At 44.4% G+C, this 14,860-nt stretch overlaps 1 protein-coding gene across 1 annotated transcript; it reads left to right on the forward strand.

Annotated features, from left to right (window-relative positions):
• The first annotated feature begins 1,198 nt into the window (after positions 1-1,198).
• On the forward strand, positions 1,199-7,197 carry LOC134552760 (uncharacterized). The gene is made up of 2 exons (XM_063401693.1): positions 1,199-1,420; positions 4,813-7,197. Exon 2 carries the CDS (start codon positions 4,825-4,827, stop codon positions 6,334-6,336), a length of 1,512 nt encoding a protein of 503 aa, XP_063257763.1. The 5' UTR covers positions 1,199-1,420; positions 4,813-4,824; the 3' UTR covers positions 6,337-7,197.
• Positions 7,198-14,860: the final 7,663 nt, after the last annotated feature.

The following is a 14,860-nucleotide window of genomic DNA, read 5'->3' on the forward strand; positions in this document are numbered from 1 at the left end:
CGCCCAAACCCCGCCTTCGGTCCCTCCCTTTTCCCACGCTGACACTCCTCCCACTCCTGCCCCCTGGCCCGCCCTAGGGGCGGAGCCAGGCACTTCTCCCCACCCCGGAAGGAGGCCATCTTGGAATGGTAGTTCCCACGCTGCCTCTTCCGGTTCCCACGGTAGGGAACCGGAAGACAACAGCGATGGAAACCAGGAAGTGCATCTCTCAGCTGCGCCTGTCACCTACCGAAAGGCTCGCGGGGGTGGCGAACCTAAACCGAATTGGCAGCCATTTTCACAAACTATAATTCGAGATTTATGTAAGGCGCACAAAGAGTTTGGGAGAGAGAGCTCGTACTTCCGCGGCCTCCTTCAGGCAGACCTAGCAGCTGCGACAACCCTTCCTGCAGACTTAAAGCAATTATTTTCTTGCCTGATGACACCGGCTGAATTTGAATTATGGCTTGCTGCATTTAGGCAAGCCCTGCGGGAAGAGCTGCCGCACCTGCCACTCCCAGCAATCGATGAGGGAGGTAATCCCCTTACTGTTGAATTGCTGGGAGGAGAAGGTTCCTTCGAGTCCCCTCAAATTCAGGCACTGCTCATTCCACCAGCAGTTTTGCCTAGGGTGCAAGACCTGGCCTGCAAAGCCTTTTTCACGATGCAGCCTCGTGCACCCCTGCCGCCGTTCACCCAGATTAGGCAAGGGGACACAGAATCATTTGTAGATTTCGTGGACAAGATGACTAGGGCTTTAGAAATACAAGTAACGGACGGGCTCGCCCGTAAGAGAATTTTGGAGGAGATTGTTTTTGCTAATGCTAATAATATATGCAAACAAGCGATTTTAAGTCTCCCTCCAGAACCCCCACGGACTCTACAGGTGATGCTGCAAGTTTGCCAGCAAAAGGTCCCTTTCCTGCTTCAACATATGACCACCGCAAGCAAGCAGGGAACTCGGCAGGTGCATGCTGCGGAAGATGCGACTCCTCGTCGCCCACAGGCCCGCAAGCCGGCAGCGTCGAACCCAGCCAGAGCACGGGTCGAGTGCTACCTCTGCCATGAAAAAGGGCATTTTGTGAGCCAATGCCCGCATAACTTGCTGGCAAAGCCTCGGCCACAGCAGGAGGACTCCGAACACAATTCAAAAAACTAGGGGGGGAGTGCGGGTCCACCCGGCATGATGACCCCAACAGGGTGGGCAGTGCGGAAGAGAAGGCAGTCAACGCCTTTGGGGGTCACTGGACCAAGACAACTATCTCGGACTGGCATTTCCTTTACCCTTCCCAGGAGGGAACTTTCCCGGACTTGACGTTAACACCATTTTGTAAACCTTACAGGTTGAGGCTCACTCACAGTGCGCACCTCAGAGATACCAGCTGGTACCCAGTTCGCGTGGATTGCGAAGACCTTCTGGACTGGCCGTTTCAAAGGAAAGGTAAGTTCATTGTTGTTGGGGACTGTAAATACACTCCGCAAGACATTGAGGTATACCCGGGGACCTATAAGGGTGACCCCAGGTTCCTCAATGTCTGGCTGCGTTCCACTCATCCCCCAGCTTTCCACCCAAAGGGACAAATTGTGGCCCAGGCAATTCCACACACCAGGCCAGATCAGTATCAGGTTTACCCTGAGGAAAGGCCACTTTCAGTCAACGCAGTGCATCGGATCACAGAAGAAAAACCTATAATACAATGTACGATGTCCATTGGGGATGAGTCCGTTAATAAAGGTCTTCTTTTTGACACAGGAGCAGATGTCACGGTCATTCCCACCCGGGAGTGGCCGTCACATTGGGCCTTGGAGGACGCGCCGGCGAATATCTCCGGAGTGGGGGGTTTTCAATCGGCTAAGAGATCAGCGCGCATGGTGAAATTCACGGGGCCGAAAGGGCAATTGGCATATACGCGCCCTTTCGTTTGCAAATATGAACGGCCCCTGCTTGGTAGGGAGCTCATGTCCCAATGGGGGGTCACAATTAGTATCCCAGACCCCCCTCAGGTTTTTTGCCTAGCGGTCACTGAGGAGCGCCCAATCCTCAAACTGAATTGGAAAACGGATAATCCAGTGTGGGTTGACCAGTGGCCGCTATCCAAGGAGAAATTAAAGGCGCTCGAGGAGCTCGTGGAGGAGCAGTTACAGAAGGGTAATATCGTGGAAACGAATTCCCCCTGGAACTCGCCCGTCTTCGTCATTCGAAAGAGTGACGGAAGGCGCTGGCGCCTCCTTCACGATCTTCGACAAATTAATAACGTTATAGAGGACATGGGATCCCTCCAACCAGGAATGCCATCCCCTGCCATGCTGCCCCGAAATTGGAATCTGGCAGTTATTGATCTGAAGGATTGCTTCTTCCAAATTCCCTTACATCCGGATGACGCACCGCGTTTTGCCTTCTCGGTGCCTACCATCAACCGAGCGGCCCCAAGGAAGAGGTATCACTGGAGGGCTCTTCCCCAAGGTATGAAGAACTCCCCGGTGATGTGCCAGCTGTACGTCTCTTCCTTGCTGCGTCCTGTGCGCGCAGCCGCGGAGGAGGTTATCATCCACCATTACATGGATGATATCCTCATTTGCGCCCCAACAACAAGCGAACTGGATAGAGTCCTCACACGCGTAACAGATTTGTTAGTTGCTGCAGGGTTTGAGCTGCAAGCAGAGAAGATTCAGCGGATGCCACCCTGGAAATACCTGGGGCTGGAAATCGGACGGCGGACCATTGTTCCCCAAAAATTGGCTATCCGGACATCAGTCCGGACCCTTGCGGATGTCCATCGACTCTGCGGAGAGTTGAATTGGGTGAGGCCCTGGCTGGGTCTCTCCACGGAGGACCTAGCACCCCTCTTCGATTTATTGAAGGGGGGAGATGAGCTTAGCTCTCCCAGGGCGCTCACCGCGGAGGCAAGGAAAGCACTGGAGAAGGTACAACAGGCGTTGTCATCACGCCAGGCGCACAGATGTGACCCCGGCTTACCCTTTCGGTTCGTGGTGCTGGGTAAGCTCCCGCATCTTTTTGGGGTCATTTTTCAGTGGGATTCAAACACCACACAGCATGACACCAAGGGCCACGGGGGGAGAGATCCACTGCTGATCATAGAGTGGGTCTTTCTTAGCCACCACCGGCCCAAGAGACTTACGAGGCCACAAGAAATCATGGCTGAGCTGATCCGCAAGGCACGTACGCGCCTTTGCGAATTGGCCGGTTGTGACTTTGAGTGCATCCATCTCCCCATCAAATTATCCTCGGGCCAGATCACCAAACCCATGTTGGAAACTCTGCTTCAAAATAATGAAGCTCTACAATTCGCTCTGGACTCTTTTACGGGCCAAATTTCAATTCATCGGCCGGCCCACAAATTGTTCAATCTGGATGGAAATTTTGAATTGGCATTGAGGAGTGTCCAAAGTGCAAAACCACTCCAGGCCTTGACCGTTTTTACAGACGCGTCCGGGGCTTCTCACAGGTCAGTGATGACCTGGGAGGATCCCGAAACTCAGCAGTGGGACAGTGATGTTGAAATCGTTGAGGGTTCGCCTCAAGTCGCTGAGTTGGCCGCAGTCGTCAGGGCATTAGAGAGATTTCCCGGACCGCTAAACATAGTTACCGACTCTGCCTATGTTACAGGGGTAGTGTCCAGAGCTGATCAGGCAGTATTACAGCAGGTTTCCAACGACGCGCTTTATGCGCAGCTCTCGAAACTTATAAAGCTTGTGTCCCACCGAGAGCACCCCTTCTACGTGATGCACACAAGGTCGCACACCGATTTGCCAGGGTTTGTTGCAGAGGGCAACAGGAGAGCAGATGCTCTCGCTGCTCCTGTGACAAAGACCCCACTGCCTGACATATTTCAACAGGCACAGCTCAGCCATGCTTTGTTCCATCAGAATGCACCAGCCCTGGTCCGCCGATTTCGTATCACCCGGCAACAGGCCAGGGCGATTGTGGCTTCGTGCCCATCGTGTCAATCCCACTCCGTGCCGACCATGCACGCCGGAGTCAATCCCAGAGGGCTGGGAAGTTGTGAAATCTGGCAGACCGACGTCACCCATGTGGCGGCGTTCGGGAGGCTCCGGTACGTGCATGTGTCCGTTGATACCTTCTCGGGTGTAGTCTATGCCTCCGCACACGCAGGGGAGAAGGCCTCCCACGTCATCCAACACCTCATTCAGGCCTTCTCTTTCATGGGCATCCCCAAGGAAATTAAAACAGATAATGGCCCTGCGTATACTTCCAGGGAGCTTGCAGATTTCCTGCAGCAATGGGGAGTTGAGCATAAAACGGGCATCCCTCACTCCCCCACGGGTCAGGCCATTGTTGAAAGGACCCATCAGAACGTCAAACGGGTCCTTCAACAGCAAAGACCAGTCCTGAAGGTTGAAACTCCATCAATCAGATTGGCAAGGGCACTTTATGTGTTAAATTTCCTAAATTGTTCTTATGAAAAACCAGATCCGCCCGTTGTGCGGCATTTCAATAGCAACCGCGACTGGGACCTGAGTGAGCAGCATCCGCCGGTGACCGTAAGGTTTCCCGAAACAGGGAAAGTGGAGGGTCCACTGACGCTTTTGACGTGGGGGCGCGGGTACGCCTGCGTCTCCACTGATGCCGGGCCGAAGTGGATACCATCCAGATGGGTAAAGCCTTATATCGAAAGAAAAACAAAAGTCCGAGAAAACGAAAAGCCTCAAGTCGCCTCCGCGGCTCTCCGCCGCAGAAGGCGTGAGTCCAGTGACTCAGAGGAAGAGGAGGAGCAGTCAGAAGGCTGGGAGGACCCCTTTTTCTGTGATTTCCCACTTTGTAACGATTTGTTTTTCTGAGTTTCTGTTTAGATCCGTCCAACCATGAGCGCCAAGACTGCCATCAGTTCAGCCGTCCTCTTCGCCAGTCTCCTGACCATCGCCCAGGCGTGGCTCGTCCCCCAGCCACAACAGAACGTCTGGACTGTCTTGGCCAAATCACTGGGCCAAGACCACATATGTCTCAACCAAGCGAGTGCCGCGAATCCCATGGCATCCTGCCTCGTGGGGATCCCATTTAAAGATCGTGAGATGCCCAAGATGCTTCTAGGTTATGCTCAAAAACTTAGACAAGAAGCTGCTAAAATGGAGCATAACCTAAAGCATGCCCATTACATCGTCGCGTGGTACAATTATATTAAAAGTCTTCCAAAGTTAGAAAACGAGCCTCAGGAGCTGGAGCTTCTAGGTTCCGCCAGAGCCGAATCTTGTTTTCATATCCGTAACGACCACGTCCAGCGTCACCACCGTCATTTTGTCTCCTCCAAAGCCCATTTTAATACTCATTGGTGTAACGCTGTGTCCTTTAGTTATCCTCCAATCCCTCCCCAAAAATCAGCCCAAGTCTTTGCCCATCCCCGCCAGCTTCCTAGGGGAACATTCTTGATTTGCGGAGACCACGCATGGGCAGGTATCCCCTCTCACCTCTCCGGAGGCCCGTGCACCTTTGGGACCCTCGGATTGTTTTCACCCAACAAATCACAAATTTTGGATTGGGTTACACAAAATTCTACAAAGGGTGCACATCTATTGGCACACTCTAGAAAGAAGAGAGAAGACTACTCTCTCAAAAAATTGGCAGACGATTGCGATGAGGAAATTATCCATTGGAGCAGATCTAAAGGCATCGCAATCACAGTATTTGCGCCGTGGGTCGCCATTGCTAAGACCCTCGGAGAATTAGGCCATTTGGAATGTTGGGTAGCTAAGCAATCCCGTTTGACTTCTAGGGCCCTATCAAACCTCCTGAAAGATGAGGAAATTACGAGGCAGGCAACCCTCCAGAATCGTGCAGCCATCGATTACCTCCTGCTCCTCCACGGTCACTCGTGTGAGGAGTTTGAGGGGCTCTGCTGCTTTAATTTGACATCTAGGGCCAAGGGGACTCGCGAGGCACTCAAACAAATGGAAAACATGATAGGAGACATCAAGCAAGAATACGGGGACTGGCTCAGTAATTTGTTCAAGGGATGGGGGATCTCGGGTTGGACGGGATCGATTCTTAAAACTGTTCTGTTAATTGTTTTTGTGCTTTTTGTTGCTATGGCCAGCCTTGGACTAATGAAAAAGATGTTGCAGAATTTGATTTCTTCCTCCACATCACCACTCAAAGCTGAAGTCCACCGAGTAGCCGTTGAAGTAGGCCCAGAAGTGTTCAAGGAAGAGGAGGAAAGCTTCGTTGATGAGGACGAGCAGGCTGAACAGCTTGAAATCATCGTGGAAGAAGTGCGCAGCTTTCCTCGAGAACAATGGCCTACTCAACAGCAGTGGTTTGCAGAATCATACCCACGTTCTGAACACCTGGTGGACCCCCCTCAATTCGGATATCTGAGATAGAACTCACAGGGTCAAAAATAAAAGAAAAGGGGGAGATGTGGTGGTGTGGATGGTTGGACTTTCCCCATTTCAGTATGTTAAACCTCAGTTGGACTCCACAAAGAAAGTTGGGACAGTGTAAGCAGAAACAAGCAGGTGCTGTGAAGGACTGTGACAAGGAAAAGAAGGACAGACGAGGGAGAGGATTTAGAGAGAGAGACTTAAGGAAGAAGGAGAGGGTGCTGAAAGAAGGATATAGGAAAGAGGGTTTTGAGGCAGAGAGAAGTTGAAAGATATATGGGTGGTTTACCAAGTAGGAAGGATTTAGATATGTGGGAAAGATGAAAGGCTGGTGGGTCCTATATTGTATGTTCTGCACAATGTTGTATGTTCTGTACACCCCCCCCTTAATTGAAATTCATAAGTTCCCCTTGGTCACATGTTACCTTTTCCCCTCTTCCCGCCACTGTGTTATCCCTCCCCTATCCCCTAATTGGTTCAAGGCTTGCAACCCTTCCCCTTATCTCCCAAATGTCAAGTTTCCATTGGTTGCCGCAAAGAGGGACTCCCATTTCTCCTCCCCTACCCCGAAAGCATATAAGCTGGTGCATTTCTTTGTTCGGTATCCAGTTCAGCCTGGTTCCACTTCGGTCTGGACAGTGCTATGTTGGATTAAAGTTGTGGTTCCTCTGTCTGGCTGGCTGGATCCTCCTTTCTCGCTCTTAGCGCGTCGCTTCAGTTATCCTACTGCCGTTCCGGCCTCTCCCAGGGACAAGAACCCACAGGGCTGACCCCTTCGTTCCGCTGAGGGGCAGCTCGGATTCCGCTTGCTCCGGTGCCTGGGCTGGCTCGGGGTGAAGCCAAGGGGCTTAGTAGCGGCACCGCGACAGTAGATGTCCCACCTGCACGCATCAGAAAAAGCTTCATTTGTTAGGGCTCTGAATCTTGTCTTTTCTTACAAGCTGAATTTTATGAGACTTTAGGACTTGGGATTTTTTCTTTAGGCAGATTGTTAAAACTTCCTTTGTCTACATCAGAGTTATCAGAATTGGATTTTTTTTTCTCTCATAATTCTCTAAGACTGTTAGGGGTTCATTTCTGTACTTAGGCACCTGCCTCTAATGACCAAAAATGGTCTTCAAGAAAAAGTTGATATCAGGGCTGATTACTAGAGGCAAGATAGCTGTGTAGCTGAAGGAGGCTACAGAGGGACCTAGGACATCTGGAAAGACAAATCTCAGCTATTGCCCCACAGTTGCCATTTCCACTGCATTAGAGAGGAGCAGACAAGCACCTACTGCCTGCTGGAGCTGAGCTGACATTAGCCAGGGCTCAGAACACATCCCTTGTAAATAACTACAGTACCTGAAATTCCCTCCACTTGCTTTTCAAAAGAAGAACACAGAGCCCTTCTTACAAAGCTACTTCCCACTGCTGTTGTAACACTCCAAAGCTGAAGAAGAAGCCTCTAATGTTGCTGTCTGGGATGAATTCTGCTCTTGGGTGTGTGTATCTGATTCAAATCGAGGTCAGCATTTTTTGAGTCCTAAAAGTATATAGTGAAGGAATGTCTTATTTACTTTGAATTGCATCATCTCATAAAAAATAAATGGACAAAATCAACATTCAGGAACTCTTTAATCTGTTATTGAGGAGTACTGGGACAAACAGAAGTCCAGCTTGCTGGCAAGTAATTGATTAGGAAAGCTTTAAGCATACTAAACTAACAAAGAGCGTGTGTAAGTGTGTTAAGTGCCAATTCATGATACTAAAAATATTGCATAAAATACATTATTTTGTATTTTAATATACAGGTGGGACACACAATGCAGTGTTTCTCAGTCTTAAATACTCCAAGCATTTAAAATTACTATAAAATCTGAAATTCTTATTCTTGTCCCAGAAAACAGACCCCTCCTCTTCCTGTAAAAATGTAATAGGAAGAACAAAAAGTTGAGTTTTTCTAGTGAATTTGCACAAAGCAGACAGAGCTTTACCTTTAAAACTATACTTATGGAAATAAAAAAACATTTTTCTTTAAAGCAAATAGGTAACACAAGCCTTATGCCCATTTCTTATTCATAAGTCCTACACACAGATAAAGCTGCATGTGCATGGGTTAATAAATTCTACCTTTTGAACTTTTTAACTTAGTTCTCTGTAGAAGAAAAAGGATGTACATAGGAAGGAGGTATTATTTCTCTGCTTCTTCACATATTGCAAGGTATTTGTCCTCTATCCAAATGAAAGTCTTTTATTAAATGCAGTTTTCCTTTTATATAAGTATGAATGTGGCAACTGTTTTCATATCTAGGTAAGTTTATTTGTTTAAATAGCTCCCAAATACAGATGAATGGCTTGAAAGGAAATAGGAATGCTTGCATGATGGGATATGGTTGCTGAGTGATGTCTGCAGGGACTGCTTAGTGTTGATAAATAACTACGGAATTTGTCTATCAACATTTTGCATAAATGTCAGTCACAGAACTTGTGGTTGGGTTGAGGCAGCCCTGAATGACAATGTATTTCTCATTTATGTACAAGCTTTAAAGGGGAAGAATGAGGAAACAGAGAACTTATCTCAGAGCAGCACACGTTTTTTAAATGTAGGTGTCCTCCAGCAGTTTTCTGCAGTTGCTTCCTGTGAGATTTTGCAGAATCCAAACAGAACCCAGATGAAATCATGCCTTTGGCAGGTTAGCAAAGTAATATGAATGTGTTCCATGCCTAAAATATTACATTTCAAAGACTGCTTTAAGCCAAGTCCAATATCAGATTTGTCAAATCCATGGGCTCTTAAAAATTCTTAAATTAAAGACTGCCATTTCTGATGTGAGAGAAACTAAACAGAAAATGCACTAAGAGCCTTAAGTTTTACACTTATACAGACAATGAATAAAATTTTATTTAAGGATCTTAAATTTTCAGGTAACTCCACAGAACTGGAACAGTAACAAGAAAAATACTATAGGGATGGAACAGATATTTTGAGAGCCTATATTTTTTCCTTGTATTTATATTAAAACAGATCTTTTCATGTTAGAGGAGTCTGAATCAGCTCACCCAAAAAGCAGATAGAGTAGCACTGTTTTTCTACCAGTGCACAGAGCTCACTCTGGTTTAGCTCTGCCTCCAAAGCAGATACAAGTATGCATATAATCTTCACAAACAGGCCCCAGTGAGTTGATAAAGAACAGCCTGATATTATTTCAGATTAGGAGGCCCTGGAGCATTTCTTTTGTATTCAACTTTTCCCTAATTAGTCAACTTAAAATAGACTGAGATTGGTATGCATAATAGCTATGACAACATCTTCATAGCACCAAACAATCCCTTTGCTTTCAGATCCCTGGTAAGTGATATGTGCAGGCTTATCTCTCCTCTCTTTGAAAATGCTGTAAAGCAGGGATAATTTCAGATCTCTGTTGGTTTACACAAATAGCAATGAGAACAGAACCAGGACCAAAGGTCTTGCAAGTGTTGTCTACCAGAATGCAAAGCTCCAAAATGCTACTTTACAGACACTGGCCACTGCTGGGCCTGAGAAGTTTCAGGAGGTTAGAATTCCTCCTTTCATAATTCCTCATCATGAGAAGGCTTTTCAGCTCTAAATGACCCAAGACTCATCTTTTCTAGATGAACATCAGCATTTCCACAGAAAATAAGCTGTGACACTTTGAATCTAATTCTCTTGCTACTATATACAACTGCACAAACTGCAAAAAGGACATAAAGTAACACCTAAGTTAGCTTAGGTGTTACTTTAGTTACATTCATATATCCTAAAATCCCAACAGAAACAGGAAAAGTTAAAGCTATCTTGTGTGTTAAACAGGGAAGAAGGTTAACAGCAGAGAAAGTAGTATAATAAAACTAATGGCAGTGATCTTCTATAACAAGGCATTTTTCCTGTTGAGACCACCACTGCCTGGTGCTCTGCTCATGATGATCTTCCCTTTCCTGAATTCAGCAGAACTTCAGAGGACCTGGACTATGAAAGAATTGGATATCCGTGAGGAAGGATTTTTGAAAAGAAATCATAATTTAAGAATGCAATACATTAATTTATAGTGTGCATCTTAATAAATACTCTTTTTATTGAAAAACTTCAAATTGGAATGAAACCATCAGAACCATATTTTTATTTAAATTTAGCGCTACAAGGGACTTGATGAGGACAATAGTACTTATAGTACAGACTCAGATACTTTCAATATAAAGAACAAAGTGATCCTTGGTTGCTTTTCCCTGGACATCTGGAAGTGTTTTATTTTTATTTTTTATCCCAGCTTTCATAATTCTCAGACTTTCTAAACAACTATTTTTTCATTGATTGAGGTGGAAGTATTAAATTGAATAGAATGATGATATCTACTGAAAGTTTTTACTTTCATATGCATCAACTGAAGAAAGACCTTGGATAAGATAAACAGCATTCAATAATGACTTTAAGTTCTGTCATCAATTCCCAAAGTCAAACACCAAAAAAAAGGTCAAAATGTGCACAAACATGTACTCTTCAGTTTGGTGTGCACTTTTTAGTCTGGGGAAATAATTTTCAGAGTAATTCAAAGCTTTAAGAAACAACTGAAAACCACAGAATTATTCAATTAAAATGACAAGGAGAATAGTTGCTTAGGGTCAGATGGATGCAGGGAAAAAGTTTCATCTGGTTTCCATATCATGGAAAATAAGACAATAGTTTTTGGAAGAGTGCATAGAGGCAAGCATTTGCTGAGAATGAGCAGCTTACTGATGTAATAACTTATAAGAATAAGTGTGAATGCTGCTCTTACTGTATATTTGTATATCACTAGTAATTTTACTTATTTCAGATAAGCCCAGAGACTGGGAATACTGAAAACACTTCACTTGCTCTGTTCTCTACTTAACCCTGTTAACATACTCAGTACTTTTCTATATTCCAGTCTCTCCTGAAACTCAAACAAACATCAAAGATGAAACAGGAAACCTGTGGAAGAGACTTACACCTCTTTTTAATGAAATTTCCAGGTTTGTTACTTTTTAAAATCCTAGGTCCTACAGTTGCAGACAAAAAAAACCTCCTGAGGAAGTAACAAATTACATCTATGGAATATAATTTCAGATATTAGAATATCTCAGCTTAAAAGCAACTCCTTGATATCTGTTACAGATGAAAATTACACACACACATATATATAAAATTATTAGTTCATGTAATATCTCTTTCTTTCTTATTCTCTATGTATATATCATTAGAAGATTGACTCTAGATGAATCCTCTGCTCTTATCTGATTAAGAATTCACATGATCGCTGTGGAAAAGGGGGGAGGGAAATAATTATTATAATTTTTTTAAACATTCCACAGTGATTAAACATATCAGCTAAGATAATTTAATTATAAGTTGACTACTATTTCAATTTTATTTGCTTATCTTTAGTTATTTTAAAAAATAGAGTTGTGTTTTGGATTTTTGTTTGTTTGTTTGGGGTTTTTTTTGTGGGGTTTTTTTTTGTGTTTTGTTTGGGGTTTTTTTCTAATATTCGGCTGTAGATGTTTTGTAGGGTACAAAATTGCATTGCCTACAGTTTGCATCTATTTTATTTTTGAGAAAAGCCATTCTAGACCAAGGGAAAAAATTATGTTGCTATCTGAAACTACATTATGTTGCTGTACTAATTGCCATATTCAGTATCAAGAATCAAAAAGGCAGTGGGATGTAACAGGTAACAGCTAGTTAACCTATAACTCTGTTGAATTATATTTAAAGATATCTTACTTTATTACTTAGCCTTGCAGTGAAGTAGAAAATTAATGTGGTTCTTCTAACCTGGTTAAACTGGAAAATATGTTTTACACAGATGTATCTAATGTAGTTTTCTGACAAAGAAATTTGGTTAATATCTTTAGAATTATACAAACACCATTCTAGACTAAGAAAAAATTATGTTCTTACGTTACTTTTAAAGTTGTTCCTTCTTTCTGCCTTTTATTTTCCATTTTTGGTTATACTTATCATCCGTTATTCATTATTTTAAAAGCTTTCATTTAACTGTTTCTTTTTTTTTCCTCCAAAGTCTTGTCATATTGTAGTAGTAAAAAAAAAAAAGAAAAAAAGCTTTTATTCAGAATTGGAGGTATATTCTTTTTCATTTTTTCTCAACTGATTCCTTCTGAACACTTTTTTTTGTTCCCATAAAGCCTTTAGAATTTGCTAAGGGTTTTCTCATTTTCAGTTGAAATCAGCCAAAAAATGCTTTTGATTTCCACATTACAATAACCAACACTTGAGTTGTGCCTAGATGCTTGCTTGATGAAGTCATCCCGGTGAAGCATCCCGGGCTGAATTACTTTAGCTGTGTCATCACTTCAAAATGTTGAAGGACCACTGGAGGCCTTCTCCTGCATTTATTGTTCAGCAGAAACTTGGTTTCTTTGTGAAGAAGGCCAGCCCATAAATTTCACATACATTTCCAAGTGATATGGCCTGTATTTGCCACCAGCACCGCATGGGGCTTGTCCTCAGCACACGCTGCTTGTGCAAAAGGACCAGGGAGGAGAGGACATTTCGTGAGGGACAGCAGCAGGCCCAGGCAGCATCACTGCCTCAGCAGCAGCTATTAATACTGAGGGAAGACACATGGACACTCATTTGTATTACATTACTTTAAAACTTCAATTAGGATGGAATAGCCTCCTCTAACCCTCCTTTACGTGATCCTTTGCCCCCATCAGTCCAGACACACACCATTCCTGCATAGCAGGCACAATGGGCACCTGTGGACAGGGTGGTGGTCTGCAGGGGTGGCCTTTGTGAGGGGACACCAGGGGCCGCCCCAGGCTGCACACTCAGCTCTGCAAGGGATCCACTACAGGTGAAATACTGAAGAAAGGACAAAAAACATCGGGGGAGAGAGGAGGGAATAAAGAGGGAGAAACAAAAGCATGGACCCCAAGATGAGAGGAAGGAAGGAGCAGATATTTCCCTGCAGCCCATGGAGAAGACCACTCCAGAATAGATATCCACACTATGGTCCATGAAGGACCTATCCACTGGATCAGGGGGATGTTTTCTGAAGGAACTGCAGCCACTGGAGAGCTCACACCAGAGCAAGTTAAAAATGTGAGGATGAAGTAGCTGCAGAGGAGAACTGATAGATGGTGCCCGTAAACTCCCCCTCTTCCTGCACCACTCAGGGCTGGGCAGAGAGACCCAAAGTGAAGCTGAGTCTGGAAGAAAGATGAAAAAAGCTCTTATTTTAATGTTTGTCTTCACTTCTCACAATCTAACTCTATTTGAAGTGGCTATAAATGGAATTAATTTTCCTGAAGCCGTGTCTTTCACCCACAGCAGTAGCTGGTAATCAGTCTCCCTGTTTTTATCTCAACCAGTGATCTTTCTCATCCTGTTTCCTGTCCCTCCCCACTTAAGGGGACGAGTGGTTGGGTGAGTGAATGAGCAAAGCCACTGGCTGAGTGGGAATCTGGCTGTTTGGCTAGGCTAACCCACCACACAGCACCCTGTTTAAATTTGCTATCCAGACTTCTTTGGCAACCTGGAATTGTGGTAATCCACAGTTGTGGATTGTTGGGTTTTGGGGCTTTTATTTGATTGTTTGTTTCTGTCTCACTTTTGATTACTTTAGCTGGCTCTTTGAGAAGGATCCTAAAATTTCTGGAAGGTAAAGCTGGTTGACAACTTTCAGTCAACCCAGGCCCATGATGTCTGGGATAACAATGCTAGTGATTGCAGGTGAGTGTAGGAGTTTGCTCCTCAAGATTCACAATGCCCCTGGGCATGATCCCTTACTTTTGGCAAGCCCTGATTTTTAAATATTACATTTTTAAACTTAATTACACTGATAGATGAGAGTGTCCTATGATCAGTACAAGAAGGCTTTGATCCATTTTTCCATAAACATACAGATTTTTCACCTGTCTCATAGCAATAATAATGAGAAAGTGCAGGATTTGTAGGGTTTTTTTTCCTTTGGCAAAAGAGGAATGAAATAACATTCCTTAAAAGCATGATAAAACTGGCAGACGGGTTATAGCTACATCACAATAATGTATTAAGGCATTCTCAAAAAAGTACAAAAGTATATAGTTAGAGATACTATTGGCTATGAAGTTATCTAATCTTAAAATCCCTAATTTAATTAGGAATTAATTTGTTTCTGTAACTAAGAAACCACTTCAAAGTCTCTGGTGACACTGTAAAAGACATGAGCTCCATTACATTTAATACAGTTATAGTGAAATATTTAGGCCCAGCTGACTGTTTTAGATTGATGGAATCTGCCTAAAGGTGCAAAACAAGCAACTGACACTAGTTAGAAGTCAAATTGGTACAAGGCCTAATCTTGGATATGACTGTAGGAGATGCTTACAGCAGATGCATTTATTTGCACAGAATCAACTGCAGCCAGGGGAATGGGAGGAGAGTTCTGTTAATAAAATGTCAGACAAAATAATGAGGAATGGTCCTTGGGTTCTAGAGACACACATGTTCAACCAGGGTATGAAGTTAACAGAAAGACTTACTCCAATACTGATTAAT

The sequence above is a fragment of the Prinia subflava genome, chromosome 7 (assembly GCF_021018805.1).
Source record: "Prinia subflava isolate CZ2003 ecotype Zambia chromosome 7, Cam_Psub_1.2, whole genome shotgun sequence".
Lineage (NCBI taxonomy): Eukaryota > Metazoa > Chordata > Aves > Passeriformes > Cisticolidae > Prinia > Prinia subflava.